Source organism: Equus asinus, chromosome 23, assembly GCF_041296235.1.
Source record: "Equus asinus isolate D_3611 breed Donkey chromosome 23, EquAss-T2T_v2, whole genome shotgun sequence".
Classification (NCBI taxonomy): Eukaryota; Metazoa; Chordata; class Mammalia; order Perissodactyla; family Equidae; genus Equus; species Equus asinus.
In genome coordinates, this window is record NC_091812.1 from 39,865,472 (window position 1) to 39,885,504 (window position 20,033).

At 33.9% G+C, this 20,033-nt stretch overlaps 1 protein-coding gene across 9 annotated transcripts in view; it reads right to left on the reverse strand.

Annotated features, from left to right (window-relative positions):
- The window catches only part of BRD10 (bromodomain containing 10), a 114,006-nt gene that overhangs the window by 56,636 nt on the left and 37,337 nt on the right, over positions 1–20,033 (reverse strand). For all 9 annotated transcript variants that reach the window (XR_006518575.2, XR_011497587.1, XR_011497589.1 and 6 more), the window contains 2 exons: positions 12,630–14,047; positions 5,023–5,102 (listed from right to left, as the gene is read on the reverse strand). Coding sequence is in view for 5 of the 9 variants with exons in the window: in XM_044756490.2 (XP_044612425.1) it covers positions 5,023–5,102; positions 12,630–14,047 (1,498 nt within the window). In the remaining 4 variants the exon portion in view is untranslated. The remainder of the gene's footprint in view (positions 1–5,022; positions 5,103–12,629; positions 14,048–20,033) is intronic.

The window sequence follows — 20,033 nt, forward strand, 5'->3', positions numbered from 1 at the left end:
CTACTTCAAGCTAAAAATTATGCCCTTTGAGTATAAACTCAATAGGTTTGAGAGATATTTACTTTAATCATTTCAGAAAGGACATAAGGTAGCATACAAAGATAAACAATATAGTGAATTACATTAAAAAGCAAAGGGAAGGGGCTGGCCCCGTGGCCGAGTGGTTAAGTTCGCCCGCTCCGCTGCAGGCGGCCCAGTGTTTCGTCGGTTCGAATCCTGGGCGCGGACATGGCACTGCTCGTCAGACCACGCTGAGGCAGCGTCCCACATGCCACAACTAGAGGAACCCACAACGGAGAATACACAACTATGTACCGGGGGGCTTTGGGGAGAAAAAGGAAAAAATAAAATCTTTAAAAAAAAAAAAAAAGCAAAGGGAAAACAATGCAGAAAAGTCAAAATGAACAGGTACAAAACAATAAGTCCACATTCACTACCATTCTAATAAAACAATCCTATAATTTATTATAAAACTTGTAAGTAAAACACTAAATGCATGTTGTAAATTTAGAATTTATGTTGTATTTAAACTAAAATTATATTAACATCCGTTAAAACTATGAGAACAGGAAAATGCTTTCTCACTTCTTATGATCACCATACCAGCAATAATGACTATTTCAAAACCTGCAAGTAAGGATATCATGTGTGATGTGAAAAACAAGTCTGATTGACAAGGTAAGATATTTTTTACTACTATGTGATTAAAAACAGATGCTTCTCTCAATGCACTATACTTAAAAATTCAGAGAATTTTAGGGGGAAGTAAAAACCCATACTGTTAAAGTGAAACAAAAAGCTAAAGCTAAAAATACTCATTTTAAGAGGTGGCAATTCAACATAATAATATAATCAAAGATCCCTAACAGTAAAGCAAAGTCTCATTTTAATTTTAGTCTCAATTTTTCACATCCCTTAGCTTCTCCATTGGTTAAATGGAGAAATACAGTTTTTCCAGAGGTATGTTAAGGATCAGTGAGTTTATGCTTATGTTTGAAAACAATGCTACTATGCAAGTCTTAGCAGCTGGATTCTGGACTTCCTCTGCAAAGCAGCCTTTAGAATTAATCACACCTATGGAACAGGAGCAAATATGTATTACGTGAAAGATTTCGGTTACCAATGAAAAGCAGAGTTACGGTAACCAAGGCTCTTATATTAAAAACTTATTATTGAGATGACACACTCTTGACATACATAGGAAGTATTTTTAAATACTTTCTATGTCTTTATTATAAATGTGTACAAAAAGAGAATTCATATAAGATTTCTCTCTCAAATTTTGGTAAAAATTTAACTTTATTAAGAAAATTGATATTCACTTTTCAGTTAACAGTCTTTCTTACATTATGAAACTGATAAAGAAAAATAAAAAATGGGGCCGGCTCTGTGGCCGACTGGTTAAGTTCACGCTCCGCTGCAGCAGCCCAGGGTTAGGATCCTGGACGTGGACGTGGCACTGCTTGTCAGGCCACGTTGAGGCGGCATCCCATATCCCACAACTAGAAGGACATGCAACTAAGACATACAACTGTGTGGGGGGGGGAGGTTGGGGAGATAAACGCAGAAAAAAAAAAAAGATTGGGAACAGTTGTTAGCCCAGGTGCCAATCCTTAAAAAAAAAAATGATTTAGTCATTTTTAAAAAGTCATAAATAACTATTAAATTTGATATAAAAGCTTAAATCACCAATATGCTAAATACTAAAAATAAAAGTACTTCCTAATTTTTGCAATTATTGCTAGCTAAAAAAATCCAACACATTCTCCTATAAGCCAACTGTGTAACCCACCATAACACCAGAGTAGGGCTAAGCATAAATTTTCACTCTGATTAAATATAATGATACAAATACTACTACTTGGCTTTTCACTTTTGAAATTCGTGTAGGCTTAATCATGACCTTGCATGATTTATGAAATACGACCAAATCTGAGATTTATTTCAAGGTCTTAAGTAACTGGAAAAAGCAGGAAAGGTCAATAATAGATGCTTTAAGCCAATTCTTAATTGATTTTCCTACTTATAACACAGTACTTTTTGTCTGAAGCATCTGGCATGCTTATTTGAAAAAATAAATAACAAAACAATAAGTTCCATCACTTAATCCTCACAACTCTAAGAGTAAGGTACTATTATTACCACATTGTATATGTGAGGAATTGGAGGCACAAAGAGGTAAGTAACTTACCCAAGGTTACAGAGTTAATGGTAAAGCTGGCATTCGAACCCAAAGTAAACTGGTTCCAGAATCCATATGCTTAACCACTATGCAGATTACTAGAACCCCCCTAACCCACTGAAGCAAGGATGAAACCTTGAGGATGAAACCCAGGAATTTTCATTTTTAATAAAGGCATCAGATTATTTTTATACTATATAAAGTTTGAGAACCACTGACATAACTTTTAGGAAAAAGTGGCACAAGTATGATGAGTCCCTTTACAATACTTAAAAAAAATAAATCCAACCCACCATTTGAATAATACAATGTATACTTTAAATAGGGGTGGATGATCTTCTTCTTAAACTGAGGTATAGATATCAGGTATCTACATAAATAAACAAGGATTTTTCCTAAAGCAAACAGGCAGAGGAGTTTGAGTTCTAGCTTTAAAAAAGGCAACAAAAACACTGTCAAATTAAAAAGTAGTTGAGATTAAAACAGGATTCACTTTTTAAATTCATTAGGACTTAAAAAAAGTAAACTTCACAATTTAACCCCTGAAAATATTTCTTTCTAAGCATGTTTTACTGTCAATTTAAAGACAACAAGTCTGTGGCAAATAGGTCAGATTTTGCAAAAGGGGTCTAATATCTATTCATCAACAGTTTCATTATTTTCAGCAATGAGGCATTTAAGAATGAATACTATGAAGAAAATCTTCTAGCTATTAATAGTAGAAATGTGATATTTAAAACAACTTGGATAAAACGAATAATCTGCAGAATTTGAGGTGCTAAATGTCATATTACTAGAGCTTTTGGGAAGAAAATAAATTCACTTCTTTATTATATAATAGTCTTCTTAAATGTGGGGAACTTTCAAGTAATTAAAGAAACTCTACATAAAATTATTTTGAGATGCAAAACTATAAGTTTTGCATGTAACAAAGTTTACTAATGACTAAAACTGCCTATCTCCTATTCTTGGCTTATTTGAAGCAAATGACCTATTTCCTGGGAGATAGCTGTCAGTTTTCTTTATGAGTAACACCATGGTATTCATATCGTAAACTAGGCATAAGAACCACTATTCTCATAACTCTATTCCCCATTCCTAGCCAAACACACACACACAGACACACACATTCTAGGACACCTTAAGAACCAGGAAGGGGACCTTATTTATTTATTTTAAACAGCTCACTCCAGCAAAACATGTACTTTTGACCTTAAGTTTCTGACAGTGGTAAGCAAATTGGTCAGTGACTGACAAAAAGCATCACCTAAGACAGTATTTTTCAAACTTTTCTGCTCACAACCCATGGTCAAAAATACATTTTTGCACTGCACCCAGTATAAAACACACATGATCGAAAGCAAAGTTTCATGAAACAACATTATCCTTACTGGGTAATATTTTTGACATACTCATAAATTCTTTCCTATTTTAACTTTGTTACCTTAAGAAACAGATGCAGGTCATGGAATCCACTAAATTGATTTCATGTCTAACTAATGAATATCACCTGCAATTTTAAAAACACTGTCTATGCCACTTATTACATATAAAAGTCCAGCCACTAAGATAGGAATGGAGACAAATATCAACAGCGGGCCAGATCTATCCTGAGATCTATATTCACAGGATGAATACTTTGAGGGATTGAGAAAAAAAATGAGTGGAAGAAATAGCAAAGGCTAGCATGACATCAGTCGAAGGATGATATACTATTATAGCATTAAATAACACGTACAAGCAATGGTGGAAAGGCCTCTAAGTAAACAGCAAATACACATTTTTTACTAAATATGCTAGAACCAAGTTTACTTTATATAAAAGGATTTTGTAGAAATGTTTGTAATTCATCCTAAGAATGTTATTAAAAATACTCTATTCTAAAATAATACTAAGAGAAAATCATGTCTATTTTCTTTCACTGTTCATTTAAAAATATTAAACTTTTATATTAATTAGTAACTTCCATAAGAACATTTCCAAAAAATAGGATTTTTACTGAAAAACAGCTGTGTCTACATTTTTGGATATATGTAACTACTAAACTCACAATATATATTTTCATAGTTATTACTCCTTTATTTTCTTCTTGAGAATCATAGAAATTCATTTTAACATCACTTTTATTTTTTGGCAATTTAGTAGTAGGTCACAAAACTTTCAGAAATAGACTGGACACACTAATACAAAGACATTTTTAAAGAAAGTCATTTGTTGAAGAAAACATAGCTTTTATAAATTAGAAAATAAATATTTATTTAGGGCGAGATTCTTTGCTTACTCTAAGTATCAGCTACAAACAAAAAACCCTTCACATAATCATATGGCGGTACAAGCGAATTCCTATATTTTTGTAGAAATGTTTAAAGGCCATTAACTTTTACTTAATATTCTCTATGAAGTTCATATATAGCTAAGAGTTAAAAGATTTGTTTTTTAAGTTAATAAATCTATCATTTCTACAGTGCCCAAATAAATGAAAACGAATTACCTAGGCAATATTACCATGTACAAATTATGTTCTTAGAAGACTTTCACTTACAAACTTATTTTTATATATATTTCTATTTAACTACTTCTATAATACAGTAGAGCATATAAAAAAACCACAGAGATTTTTTCACTATCAACAGACAAAAAGAGAGATAAAAAAATTTTGAAATACCAGCAGATTAAATCTTAGCTACGTCTGTGCTTGCAGGGAAAAAAGTTATAATTGCAAACATTTCATTGAAAGTATGTGTGTTACAGTACAATTCAACGAATCTCTTGAGGAACAATATAAACACTGAAAAAGAAATTAAACTAAAAAAATGTTGAGACAAAATTGAAACATTTACCTGAAATTCTGGTACAGTAGGTGACTTTGTGACAGTTTTCCTCTTCTTTGTGATTGCTTTTTTAGATATGGATTTTTTTCCTTTCAAGATTAAAAGAGAAAAGCTTCATAATGCTGTTTATAGCATTTCATTAACAAAAACCAAATTACATAGAACCTTGAAAGTTAAAATATAACTAACAGATGGCTTCCAGTGAGTTAAATAAAAATGATGAATCAAAACAAGCCCTAGGAAAAGCAAACATTAAACTATAACTACCCGTAACTGACATATTAACAAGTGCTAATTTCTTTATATAAGAACACAACTACTACAGTCTCCAATGTGTTGCACAGTTAGCAGCAAAACAGTCACATTACTACTGCTCTGTTAAAATGGAATTCACAACTTAAAATGAGATTACGTAAGAAAAACCTTACCTTTAACAACGACTCCCATAGTCAGGAACTTGCATAGAACTATAAAGATGTGGTCATGAGCCAACCTAATGTGAAAATCCTCTCAGTAGCTTAGGAAACAAGGTTTTTCTACCTCTTCAGCTCTGCACTCACCTAATGGGCTGCCTTTGGCAGTATTCAATAACCAGTTTGAGAACAAGGTAAACAGCTCCCTGCAAAGTGCACCTAGTCATTTGTGCAATCAGAAACTACTGGGAAAAATAAATCCATATTCTTAAAGAAATTCAACGCATAGACTGAAGTATATGTTCATACACATACACATATAACCTCTATTTTTAGAAAGGAACATGTTAAAGTAAATACGTTTTTTCCCAATTTGCAATTAGCAAAATCAAATAAATTGGTTAATTATTCAATAAAGATGAGATATAGGGCACTATACAATTTATGGGGACAACAAAGAATTATGAAATGGAAACTCTGTGCTCCAGGGGCCCACAATCTATGTAAGGGAATAAAAAAGTTAATCAAGGGGCTGGCCTGTGGCTGAGTGGTTAGGTTCGAGTGCTCTGCTTTGGCTACCTGGGGTTTTGCTGGTTCGGATCCTGGGCACGGACATGGCACCACTCATCAAGCCATGCTGAGGCGGCATCCCACATAGCACAGCCAGAACGATCTATAACTAGAATATACAACTAGGTACGGGGACGCTTTGGGGGAAGAAGAAGAAGAAAAAGAAGATTGGCAACAGATGTTAGCTCAGGTGCCAATCTTAAAAAAAAAAATAATCGAAAATACTCAAAAGTTAATTTTAGTTCACAATCATTTATAGGCTAAAATCAGCTTAAAAGTAACTTTTTTCAGAAGGGAAAATAAGAAGGTACATAAAGTAACTTTGCTCTACATAATCTCTCTTGTTCCTTTCTAAACATTTTCCTGTACAGGTAAGATCTTGCAGGAAAACAGTCAATTTGATTGCAACATTTTATTCAACTGGTATGCACAATTCCTGTTTATAATATAAGTGTATTTTCTTCTGTATTCCTTTTTAATCATATCACACAACTGTAATTTGGATAATTTCTGACTTTTGACTCAAAATGCATGTATACTATGCTTGAACTACTGTTAATTTTGATCTCCTGAGGTTCACATGGGTTTTACCGTCTTGTTCTAAGTACCAACTTGCTGTCATTTGACATTTGCTTTTAATTAAATTAAAATACATACATTTCTTTTCTCATCACCATTATTTGCTTCTGTGCTTACAGTGCACCTATATCAGAACTAAACTCCTACAAAAATAGGTAAGTGCGTGGGCTCCTTAAACAAGCAATATTCAGTGAGAAGTGATTAAATTCTTGGTATCTCTGTAATATAGCTTAGTAATTGATTTCTAAACTGGGTGCAATAGGTACCTTTCAAGAGGACTCATGAATCTGAACATCAGGATGCCTGTCCTCTATACACCATCTTTACCATTTTTTAAGTTTCATGGGCAAAGATTTAATGAACTTACTGATCTACATCTGGGAAGGCTTACAACAATTTGAAAGAAATGAAATCCTTCCTTAAACTGCTCCCTCTGCCCAAGCCCTGCTCTAATTAGCTTTATAAAAATCATTTGATTTTGTATTTATTTATAAGCACAACAGAGGTCACCCTTGAGATTCCCAATGAATTTCATATTGTTGTCACATAGGCACTAAATTCAGATACTACATTCTCAGCTAACTCTAGCAGCCACTCTACTTTAATGGATTAAGCAGCTGAGGTGGTTACTGGGCATTTCCTTTCCCATGTCATTAGGATACTTAAGTGATTAAGTAACTGGAGGCAGTATTGTGTAGTGATTTTAAGCTTGAGTTTTGGTACTAAACTACCTGGGTTTGAATACCAGCTTTAATCACCTACTGGCTGCAAATTGATTTATTTCCTTGTGTGATTTCTTCATCTGTAAAACAGGGATAATGATATTCCCTACTTTGTGAGAATTAAATAAGTTAAAACATGTAAAGAGTTTAGACTACTGCTAGGCACATGGTAAGTGATCCATAAATGTTAGTTGTTATCTGCCTTAGCTAAGCTATGATGATAAGAGTCTAAACAAAATATTATCTTTTAACCTTCAAATTCTTTTAGTAACTTACTCCTTGCTCACAGGTACTTTGTACACATATCAATTAATGTAACACTTCTTATACAGTATTGTAATTATGTTTATATGTTTTTCTTCCTGAATTATTGATGACAGAATCACATTACTCACTTTGTATTTACAGCATTTAGCATATAATAAATTAGCAGAAACGATCCTTAAATACAAGAATCCTACTTTTCATCAGAAATTTCACCAGTCTGGGAATAGGAAAAGGGAGGCAGGTAATTGTTTACAACTCTGAGGGTCCACTTGGGTCCATTTTATAACGAGGAAAACATTGACAATGACTTCAATTTACCAAAGAATTCACAAGATGACCTAGGAGTGGTGGTAAAAGAACTAACATTTACTGAGAGCCTACTATGTGTCAGACAGTTAGCACTTACATATAAATTATAAATTATATCAGTTAATTCTCAAAACAACTCTCCAAGGTAGGCAATACCCCATTTTATTGTGAGATAATTAAAGATCAAAAAGATTTCTTAACTTACTCAAGTGTTACACTGCAAGTAAGCACCACAGTCAGGGATTCTAAGTCCAAAGTCCAGGCTCTTTCCACTATGTAATTCTAATCTTTCAAAAATCATAGTTACCATTTATTGATTGCTACCACCATGCCAGGCACCACGTTAGGTACTATGTATTTGCTATTCCAATTAATCTTTGTAACAATACAGCAAGGTGGTAGTAACTCATTTTTCACAGATAAAGAAACAGGCTATAAACAGGTAAATAAATTGATGGAGGACTTGTAGCTAATATGCACTGAAGCTATATTTGCACTAGATCTGTCTTACTTCAAAGCTGTGCTCTTTTTATGGTAAAATACTGCATTCTTTCAAACTTTCTGCAGGGATGTAATCTGTTTCTGATTGATTTCAGAGGATTTCTTTTGATTAAGGTTAGAAGGTATGCATATTCAGTATTACTTAATACCTTCAGTCTATAACCTCATAAAAACAATCTGAATACAAACTTTCCTGTATTCTTCAGTAAAAATTAGCTCTTCCTTTTTATTAAATACTACTTTTAAAATGGAGCATGGGATACTACAAAGCCACACAGCCTTTCTTTTGGTAGTCTGGTTTTGCTCCATGGCAAGATATACAGAGGGCAAGTTACATACTGCCCCCCAGTGGGCTTCTGTTCCTCTATCACTTACTTAATCATATCCCAGGTCTTTTACTCCCATCACACTAAGACACCTGGTCCCACAAAATAGAATATAATATTCAGATCTACACAGTTAGGTTCTATAGTGCTATCAACACAGAACTATACATCCTTTTCACAAATATGGGCCTGGATGTAATAAAACATTGTAGATTACATTACTTTCTCAGTTATTTCCCTACAAAGCAGCTCATTTTTGTTTTTTTTTTAAAGATCGTCCCTGAGCTAACATCTGTTGCCAATCTTTTTCTTCTTCTTCTTCTTCTCCCCAAAACCCCCCAGTACATAGTTGGATATTCTGGTTGTAGGGCCTTCTAGTTCTGCTATGTGGGATGCCGCCTCAGCATGGCTTGATGAGTGGTGCCATGTCCACGCCCAGGATCCAACCCGGCAAAACCCCGTGTCCCCAAAGCAGAGCACGTGAACTTAACCACTGGGCCATGGGGCCGGCCCCAGCTCATTGCTTTTTACACATTTGATGTGTCTTACTTCAAGCTCATTTCCTTGCACTGTGCTCCTGATTCAAGCATCACCTGCCCAGAAAGATCTTACCCCAAAATGGCATATTCCCATCATTCAACTTCTAAAACCTCAACTTTTTCCTTAAGTTTTTCTCTGTGCTAATTTTTTCAGTGACACTTGACTTAATTATACCTTCAAGCTTTTGCTCATGTTACTATTTTTCATCTATCCAATCCCCATTATTCTTTAAAGTCCCTCACCCTCTGTGAAACCTTCCCAAACTACTATAGCACACAGATTTACTCTCTCCTTCACCTTTCATTGTATGTCTTTACTATATACTTAATTATTAAAATTTACCATTTTTGAAGCTTAGTTTCTTCACCCATAAGAGAAGAACACTACTTGTCTTATTTATTTTAATAAGTTTAGAAGAGCTACCACAAAATGATTTGGTTGAAAATAATGACCATGTGAGAAGGGAAAAAAATGTCCAAACGAAACTGGTTGAAATGAATAACTTAAAACATTATAAGCTTTTTGTAACAATTAATGTATCTTTAATCATTTTTCTGTTTTTTCAGGTTTTATGAAAAGTCCTCTAATTTTTAAAATTTCCATTTCAACCAACTCTACCTGCCCTACACAATCTATAACAGTATATTATTGCAAACAACCAAAACATCTAATAAGGAGATTGGTTAAATAACTACAAAATACACGTAACAGAATCCTAGCAGTCATTTAAGACAATGCTGCGGAAATCTATTTATTGCACAAAGATGTTCATGGTATACTGTTACGTGGAAAAAAAGCAGATTGCAAAATGGCATTTATGGTCTAATCCAATTCAAAAATCTAAGTGCCTTGAAAAGCATATGGAAAATACATATTAATGTGCCATATTATGTATGTTCATTTATTTATCCAATAAATTCCTATACAATGTGTCAGTCACTGTGCTAAATGCTAAGGGTGCAAAACCAGAAATAATCCTTCTGTCCTCAAGAACGTTATAGAATAAAGGGGAGACAATCATCAAAATAACCTAGAAATAAATGCAACTATTATGAATAAATTTTATACATAAGTATTAACAAGGAGAAGTATCTAGCATTATAAGTATCCACAACAGAGAAAAATTCCAATGTTTTTCTATTCTATAATGTTTCCAAGAATGAGGAAGAGGCTTAAATAACTAAAAATAAATTCAAAATTTAAAAAGCAGAAAAAAAATTGCAATTCTGAAAAACAGATAAAAATGCTTCAAAGTTGCAAAACTGCCTCACAGTGCACTAAAATTATTAAATCATTTTCAACCAATTTGTCTTTGTGCCCTTTACTAAAAATCATCTCCCATCCCAATAAGGCGGGTTACTAAATTTGGAGATTCCACCAAAAATTAAAGGCTGTGGTAATCAACATAAAATGGACCAGATTAACCATATGTAGAATTTAGTCCACCTTAAGTGAAGGTTCATGTATCAGTCATGATGACATAGCTTATCCCAAAGCATATTCCACAGAATACTATTACTTGAAAAAAAGCTGTGTTTAAATAAACTTGAAAAAATACTAGGTTAAATAAAACTAAACAGTTTTCTTATCTTCACTTTCCAGAGTCCTTAATATACAGGCCCCACGTCACTTAACCACAATTCAGAAGTCCAAAAGGTTCTGAAAACTGAAGTTTTAAAAATGATTTATATGGTAGCAAAACCTGACCTCAACTGTTATGAGGTTCTTTATAGACTTCACCTCATTTAATCAGACTATTCATACATTTTTCTGTAGAAATTATGTGTTTGATTATAGGGGCTGCCCCAAGCTCCACTGGGGACGTTACTTAGTAAACATTATATACATCATAATATCCTTCTAAAACCTGAAGATTTCTAAATTCCAAAGCATATCTGATACAAGAGTTTGTAAAATGCATTGTGGACCCGTACTAATGAACAATGTAAATCAATAAGAGGAACATTTATTTCCCAAATCTATGACCATGGAGCTCACTTTTAAAAAGAGTGAGAAAGGATTCAGCCCTGATAGCCTAGTGGTTAAAGTTCAGTGTGGTCTGCTTTGGCGGCCCTGCTTTGGTTTCTGGGCGTGGAACCACACCACTCGTCTGTCAGTAGCTATGCTGTGGTGGTGGCTCACATAGAAGAACTAGAAGGACCTACAAACTAAATTTATATAGCCTAATGGATTGATTGTAAAATTTAAAAGGCTTGTTTTTGAAAGTTACTTTAAAAAATTGTAGCTTTTTATCACTTTGGTAAGTGTGGACCACTTTGCAATTTTCAGTTCAACAAATTAAGCTTGTTCTTGATAGTAAATTTTATACTATTTCTTTATCAATGATACGTTACATACACATTTAAAAATACATTTACTTGTATTTAATGATTTAAATAACTAAGACTTAACAGCAATTATATCAGCTAAACAAAATTCACTCCCTCATTTGCCAACTCATTACCAAATTATTGTCAAATCTTAATTATTTTTGTTACTGAGGGAAGGCGTAAAAAACTAAAATCAACAAATAATGATGATAAACCACAACTCATTTTAGTAAACAATTCAAGTTTTTCCCAATCAGGCAACTTTTTATTAGGGTTAATAAAAGAAGTTGATCATCTGCTTTAATCTTACCTATCCTTTGGATAAAGGAGACAAGCTGATTAAAAGGCAAACAATAGAAAAAGCAAGAACACCTTGAGTAATTAGAAAACAGCAAACACTGAAAATTTTTATAGGATTTTTTGTTGTTACTGTTTAAACAGGCTTGTGACAAATATATTGAGTATTTAAATTTGATGTAAGACAAACTTACAAATCCTCTTATATAAAAAGGCTTCATGTGTTATTAGTTATGTAATTTTTTCCTTATATTTCACAACATTTTTTCTGGATATGCTGAAAAATATATGATTTGGGAAGAAGCTGAGACCCAGAAAGGTAATCTGACTTGCCTTGGTTTAAGGAGCTAGTTGCTATGAACTTCAGTCCTGGGATTGATACCTCCTGGTATCAGTGCTTTTTCCATTGTACTATACTGCCCTTAGCCTGGGAAGAAAACCACTTCTCATAAGTGATGGGAAGCATCACTTATGGAGAAATTGGTTCAGAGAAATGTAAAAATATAACGTCCAAAGATTTTCAAATGAAAATTAAATTCAAATATACTGCACCAGTATTTTTTGTTGCTGTTGTTAGTACATAAAACCTCTGCTCTGGGTTTTAAAAATGTGGGATAATATAAAACTTGACTCATAAACACATACATACATATGCATACATGTGTACTTCATTGTGTCAATCAGAGCCTTCCATGTTGTTTAATTGAAAGAACCACTTGAAGTATGCTTAAATGCAATTCTCACCTACTTGTGTTAGCTTACCAGATTTGTGCTTCTTGTGTTTTGCTTTCTTTTTGATGATCAATAACTTATTCTGGATCTCAGGTTTGTAAGACTTGAATGCAAGAGAATGAAGACCTTCACGCTTTCTCTGTAAGTTTTCATTCAAAACATCTTTCAATTTCTTTTTTTTCTTTTTCTTCTTTTTTGCCCTCATTTTAGTTAGTTTTAGTTTCTTGTGGCTCTGCAGTGATTGCTCTAATAGAATATCCTTTACAACCTTGTGGCAGTTAATTTCTGGATGATCACTGTGACTTCCATTTACATGTATTTGGCAAGATTTTAGAGCATTTTCTTTTAATGGACTGGGTTCAGGCTTTACTCTGGAAGCTTCACCATATTTTTCTTGATTTTCTATAAACCTTATTTCACCTGGACTGAGAGGCTCTCCAAAGCCAGTAACTTCCCCTGGACTCCCTGGTTTCTCTAAATTTTCTTTACAACAATCAGTTTTTTTAATTTCATAAGGCCTGCAAATTCTAATTTCACAGTTGGATTTCACTTCCATTTCAACAGAGATGTCATGATTATCCAAGTTCATTTTAGCAGGACAGCAAGTTGGATCAAAATTAATTTCCTGCTCTTTCTTGAAGGCAGAGGGCAGGCCTTCTCTACTACATCTATGTTCTCCATTACTTGTACTAACATAGTCACACTTCAATTTCTCCAGTTTAATCCTAGGTACTCTTTGTATTTTAATAGGTGGAACTGGAAATTCTGGGGCCTGAAAGGGTCTCTGTTTATAAATCCGTACATCTGCACCACAGAACTGTGGAAAATGTACGTAAGCATTCTCCAAATAATCGTAACCAAGGATAACTTCCCTGCATTCATGAATAGGCTGTCCAAGTACAGCATCTTGAACTTCTTTTTGTGTTTCATACACAAAGTCACAAAGACCCTTAAGTAACCACACTTTCTGGTAGAAAGGTAGTTCATGAAAAGGTTTTTCTTCCAATGGATTAACTTCTCCAAGAACTTTAAAAAACTGAGGACACAATCCAAGTTTTTCAGCACAGTTATCGGGATTTTCAGTCTGCCCTACAGCAGTGTACCACTGCTGTACTTTCTGTCTCAGGGCTGCTTCCCAGGTCCTATAAGGCAAAGTAGGTCTTCGATGTAAGGTAGGTCTGCGATGGGGAGGACTTAATAGAGAAGTCATTATTTTAGATAGAAATGCATTACACTGAGGCATCAGAAGACAACGTTCCAATTCATAAAAGACTATTTCTGGCAAATTTAGAATTTGCTGGGCTAAACAAAGGAAATGCCCAATAGCTGGAATTTCCCACAGGGTCTCCATACAAGTTGGAGCTGCTTGAGCTAGAAGTTTTCTTTCCCATTCTTCTATTTCCTTTTGACTAGCTTCTTCTGCTTCTTTTCTTTCCTGTTCCCGAAGCCTAAAGAAAATTTAATAAATTATACTATTATTACTTAAAGCAGAGAATACCATAAAGTATGTCATATTTGTCTTCAGTCAACAAGGCAACTGGCTGTTCTAGTTTCCAGTATGAGTACAAAGTGTCCCACTAGATGTACCATCATTTTTTTTCAGATGAAGAAAAACACATATAACTTGACCTTGAGTTTTACTGATGAAGAATTATCACTGACATTATTACCAAAGTAAAATTCTTCAACTTATGATGTGTATCAACTTCAAAATCGATGAAAAAAAAATTTAAAGCATGTTTACTTAACAAAAGTACAACTTGATGCTTTCTAGAAGTAGTAAGATATCAATCTAAGAACTGAAAGATGTTTATATCCTTTGACCCCATAATTTCACGCCTAGAAAGTTAGACTAAGAAAATAATTCAATAGAAGCAAAGTGTTATGTGTTCATCAGTGTTAAGTGGCGTTCTATCAAATCAAAAAAACAAAACTATAAAGGAGCTGTATTACACAATTGGGAAATAAGCTGACTATACTATATAGCCTTAAAAACTAAAATTATGAATAACACGTATAAACACAAAAAATATCAGAACAAAACATGGTACTTAACAAATAATAGCAATAACAAAAATATGTGTACATTGAACAAGGAGATGACAATATCGCAACAATAAATGATTCCTAGGTTGATGGGATTATTGGTGCTTTTTTCTCCTTAAAAATTCTTTACTGGCACTGCTATAAAATCTTCTTAATTAAAAAAAATTAAATTAGATGAAAAGATAGACATAAATCTTTCTGATCTTGCATTAGGCAATGTGTTCTGAGATATGAAACCAAAAGCACAAGCAACAAAAGAAAAAATATATAAAGTAGACATCAGCAAAAAACTTTTGTGCTTTTAAAAAACATCATCAAGGGCTGGCCCAGGGGTGCAGTGGTTAAGTGTGCACGTTCCACTATGGTGGCCCGGGGTTCGCTGGTTTGGAACCCAGGTGCGGACATGGCACTGCTTGGCAAGCCATGCTGTGGTAGGCGTCCCACATACAAAGTGGAGGAAGATGGGCACGGATGTTAGCTCAGGGCCAGTCTTCCTCAGCAAAAAGAGGAAGATAGGCAGCAGATGTTAGCTCAGGGCTAATCTTCCTCAAAAAAAAAATAAATAAATAAAAAAGGAAAAAAAAATAAAAAACATCATCAAAGTGAAAAGACCATCCACAGAATAGGAGAAAACTTTTGCAAATCATATATCTAATAACAGACTTGTATCTAGAAATATAAGGAACACTTACAACTCAATAATAAAAGGACAAATAATCCAATTAAAAAATGGACAAAGGATCTGAAAAGACATTTCTCCAAATAAGATATACAAATGAACAATAAGCACATGAAAAGATGTTCAACATCATTATTCATTAGAGAAATGTAAATCAAAACCACAATAAGATAATAATTCATACCCACTTAGATGACTATAATAAGAGAGACAACAGCAAGCATTGGTAAAAAGATGGAGAAATTGGAAACTTCAAACACTGTAAGGGGTACAGCTGCTTTGGAAAACAGTCTAGCAGTTCCTCAGAAGGTTAAACATAGAGTTACCATGTGATCCAGCAATTCTACTCCTGGGTATATACTCAAAAGAAATGAAAATGTATGTCCCCACAAAAATACTGTACATGAATGCTCACAGCAGCATTATTCATAATAGCCAAAGAGTGGAAACACCCCAAATGTCCACCAACTGCTGCATGGATAAATAAAATGCGACGTATCTGTACAACAGAATATTATTTGGCAATAAAAAAAAAAATGAAGCGCTGGTACATATTATGTCATGGATGAACCGTGAAAACATGGTACTAGGTGAAAGAAGCCATCTGCGAAAGATCACATATCATATAATTCCACTTATATGAAATGTCCAGAAATCTATCGAGACAGAAAGTGGTTTCCTAGGATTGAGGAGGTTGGGGGAAATGGGGCTGTTAATAGTCTTTCTTTTTGTGGTGATGAAGTGTTCTAAAACTGACTGTAGTGATGGTTGTACAACTCTGAATATACTAAAAACAATTAAATTTTACACTTTAAATAGGCGAATGGTATGGTGCATGAATTATATTTCAATAAAGCTGTACAAAAAAAGAAAAGCATATAAAGTTTAGGGGAGAAATTAGAATAACAACAACAAGGGAGGGGAAACATAATAATTTCTCTTACTTTTGATTTTTCAAGAGTGAGAATTTTTTCTTTAGAAAAGATGTATAAAAACATTGAGATGTGACTAATTCTTGGGCTCTAAATGAAAACCAAGGTGTAATGTCCGACACTAGCTATTTTTCTGTATTATCATACTGAAATCTGTTAAGACAAATACATAGTAAGAACACTATTTTAGTAATATCAGGACTGTCTCTTTTATAGAGCAAGCCTACTTTTATATTTTTGGCTAAGAGGTCACACTATAACTACCCTGTTCTTACAGATACACGGATTGTTAAAAAAAACTATTGTTTGTGATTTGGCATTACGTATATTAATTATATCTGAACAACCAAACAATGTTAAATATTCTTAATAAAAGTCAAATTTTGGGGACAGCCCCAAGGCAGAGTGTTTAAGTTCAAGCACTCCGCTTCCGCATCCTAGGGTTTCACTGGTTCAGATCCTGGGTGTGGACATGGCACCGCTCATCAAGCCATGCTGAGGTGGTGTCCCACATACCACAACTGGAAGGATCCACAACTAAAAATACACAACTATGTACCGGGGGGCTTTGGGGAGAAAAAGGAAAAATAAAATCTTTAAAATAACAAAAAAACCTTCAAAAAAAAGTCAAATTTTTTCAAATGTGCTTTTAGTTTTGAGGAATTTTAACTTTTTACTGAATGGGGGTGGTGGTGGGCTGGCAGAATCTGGCTTCCCCAATACAAAGCTGAGACTGCAAAACCCCACATAATCAGTAGATGGGTCAAATAGAAACAACAGCCCCTCTCCTGTCCCCAACTAGGAGACTGTGAGGAAAATTGTCTTCACGATAGAAGTGGTGGATGGAAAAAAATAAAATCTCTCCTAAGAATTTGTAACTATAAGTTGACTCTCATGTGGATTTATTGCCCACATTCACATTTCCTGGGTACTCAGAAGAACACCACACTAAGAAAAGAGTTTGATGTGGTCTTACACCAAAACCGTTGTCAAGTACTTGAATAGAAAAAAAAATCTCTAAGGGAATGCACCTTATATCTAGATCTTAAGGAACTCTGACTGACACAGTAATAAGAAACAAGTTCAGAAAGACAACCAAACTAAAAAAGAAAGTAAGGTATTATGAGGGACAGGAAAAAACTCTAACCCCAAAAACTATAGATATAGGAACTACAGGACAGAGAATATACAATGTTTAGTGAAAAGGAATTGAAGACACGGGTAAAGAGAAGGAGACTACGAAAAATGACAGAACAGTTTTGAAAAAGACCTAAAGAGAATTTCTAGATATGAAAAATACAGAAATTAAAAGAAAAAAAGATTTACAATTAATTCCTCAACGGCAATAGTGGAAGCCAGTGACAAAAGACTATCTTTAATGTATTTAAAAAATAACTATCAATGTAAATTTGAATTCAGAGCAAAAATATCTTTCAAAAATAAAAATATGTTCAGACAAACAAAAACTCAATATTTGTGATGAACAGAATGCCACCTAAAGGAAATTCTAAAGAATATCGCTCAGACGGAAGGCCAGTGATTCTTGACTGAAGATCAGAGATGGGAAAAGAGCAAAAAAGTGGTCATGGATAAGTTCATCTATATAGATATGACATAGAAAAATGATAAAAATGTCTTGTGGAGTTTAAAAAGAAGACGATAGAATTAAAATACAACAATAGCAAATTACCAAATAGCTGGGTATGACTGTACTAATCAATAGTAATTACTAAGTGTAGTAATCAGGAAGAGGGTAAAAATACAGATAAATTTTAGGCTTTGATAACTATGAATGTGAAAATTTCTAGGGTAGCTACTAAAATAATAGATTTCCTAACATTCAAGTTAGGAAAAATGGAAACATGGAAGAAAAAATAATATAATAATTAAAAGTGGTAGGATGCAGCCAAATCAGTACTTTGAGGGAAATTTTTAGATTAAGAATGCATATTTAGAAAAGAAGAACAGTTGAAAGTCAAATATACGCATTCATTAAAAGAAAAAAACAGGGCTACCCCCATGGCATAGCAGTTAAGTTCAGCATGCTCTTCTTTGGTAGCCTGGGTTTGGTTCCCAGCTGTGGACTTACACCACTGGTCAGCGGCCATGCTGTGGCAGTGACCCACATACAAAACAGCAACACAGCAGTTAAGTTTGCACGTTTCGCTTCAGCGGTCCGGGGTTCGCCAGGTCGGATCCCATGGGTGGACATGGCACTGCTTGGCAAGCCATGCTGTGGCAGGCATCCCACATACAAAGTAGAGGAGGATGGGGATGGATGTTAGCTCAGGGCCAGTCTTCCTCAGCAAAAAACAAAAACAAAAACAACAGATGACGAATGGCATGGATCTCAACTCAGTGCGAATCTTCCTCAGCAAAAAAAAAAAAAAAAGAAGAAGAAAAGAAAAAAGAAAAAAAGAAACTAGAAAAAGGACAGCAAATCAAACCCCTAAAGTTGAAAGAAGAAAACAAAGAGCAGAAATCAATGAGATAGAAAATAAATATACAATAGAAAAATAATCAAATTCAAAAATTGGATCTTTGAAAACATTAATAAACCCTTGGCAAGATCGATCAAGAAAACACACAAACACACACACACACACAAGCAATATCAGATGGAAACAGGCACATTTTGTAGATCCTACAGATACAAATGATATAAAGCTATTATGAGCAACTTTATGCCAAGAGACAATTTAAATGAAACAGTCAAGTTTCTGAAAAACACAAATTAACAAAACTGACACAAGAAGAATGAAAATCTGAATAATCCTGTGTCTATTACAGAAATGACATAATTTAAATAATTTACATAACTTAATATCTTCCCCACACAAGAAAATTGGGGTTCTAAAACCTTCACTACAAGAATTCACCTCAAAAATTTCAGTTAATGAAATTATTAGAAACAAAATATAAAACAGACATGTTAAAGAAGTTAAAAGAAGGAATTAAAATAATAAGTAACAGGAAATTATCAGAGAATTTCAAAGAACCAACTTTTGGATTTGGATTTGGTCTAGGCAGATGTGAAAAAGAAACAAACAGAACTTCCAGAAATAAAAAATATAAAGACAAAAATAAAATAATAAATGGATAGGTTAAACAGCTGATAGTACACAGGAAAAGAAGAAAGAGCTAAAGAAATTCCAAAGAACTCAGTGCAAAGAGACAAAGATATAGAATATAAGGAAGAAATACAAAGACTGATGGAGGACAAACTAAAATCTACCAACCAACCACCTGGAGCTCTAGAAAATAAAAATACAGAAGAGGGATAGGAGAGTGGTGATGAAGGCAATAGTTGAAGAGGTAATGGCTGAGAATTTCCCAGAACTGACGAAGCACAGAAATTCTCATCTAAGGAAGCCCAAGAAAATCAGTTAAGAAAGCCACACTTGGGCACAACATAATAAAACAATAAAACATCAATGACAAAAAGAAAATCTTACAAGCAGTCAGAGGGGAAAATAAAAGACAGATTACATATAAAGTAATGACAGAAAGGTTGCAAGATTTCTCAACCAGTAACAAAATAAATCAGAAACAATAACTACCATTCATGGATGAGGATAAACTAAAGTCATTTTCAATTATACAAATAATAAAACTGATTTTACCTAAAGTAAAAACTTCTAGAAGTGTCTTCTGCTTCCATCCAAGATGAAATAACAAGGAATCAGATTTACTCTCTTACCTGAACCAACCAAAAAAGCCCTAAAAAAATAGATAAAACAATGGTTTTCAAGAACCTAAACATAAAACAAAGAAGGA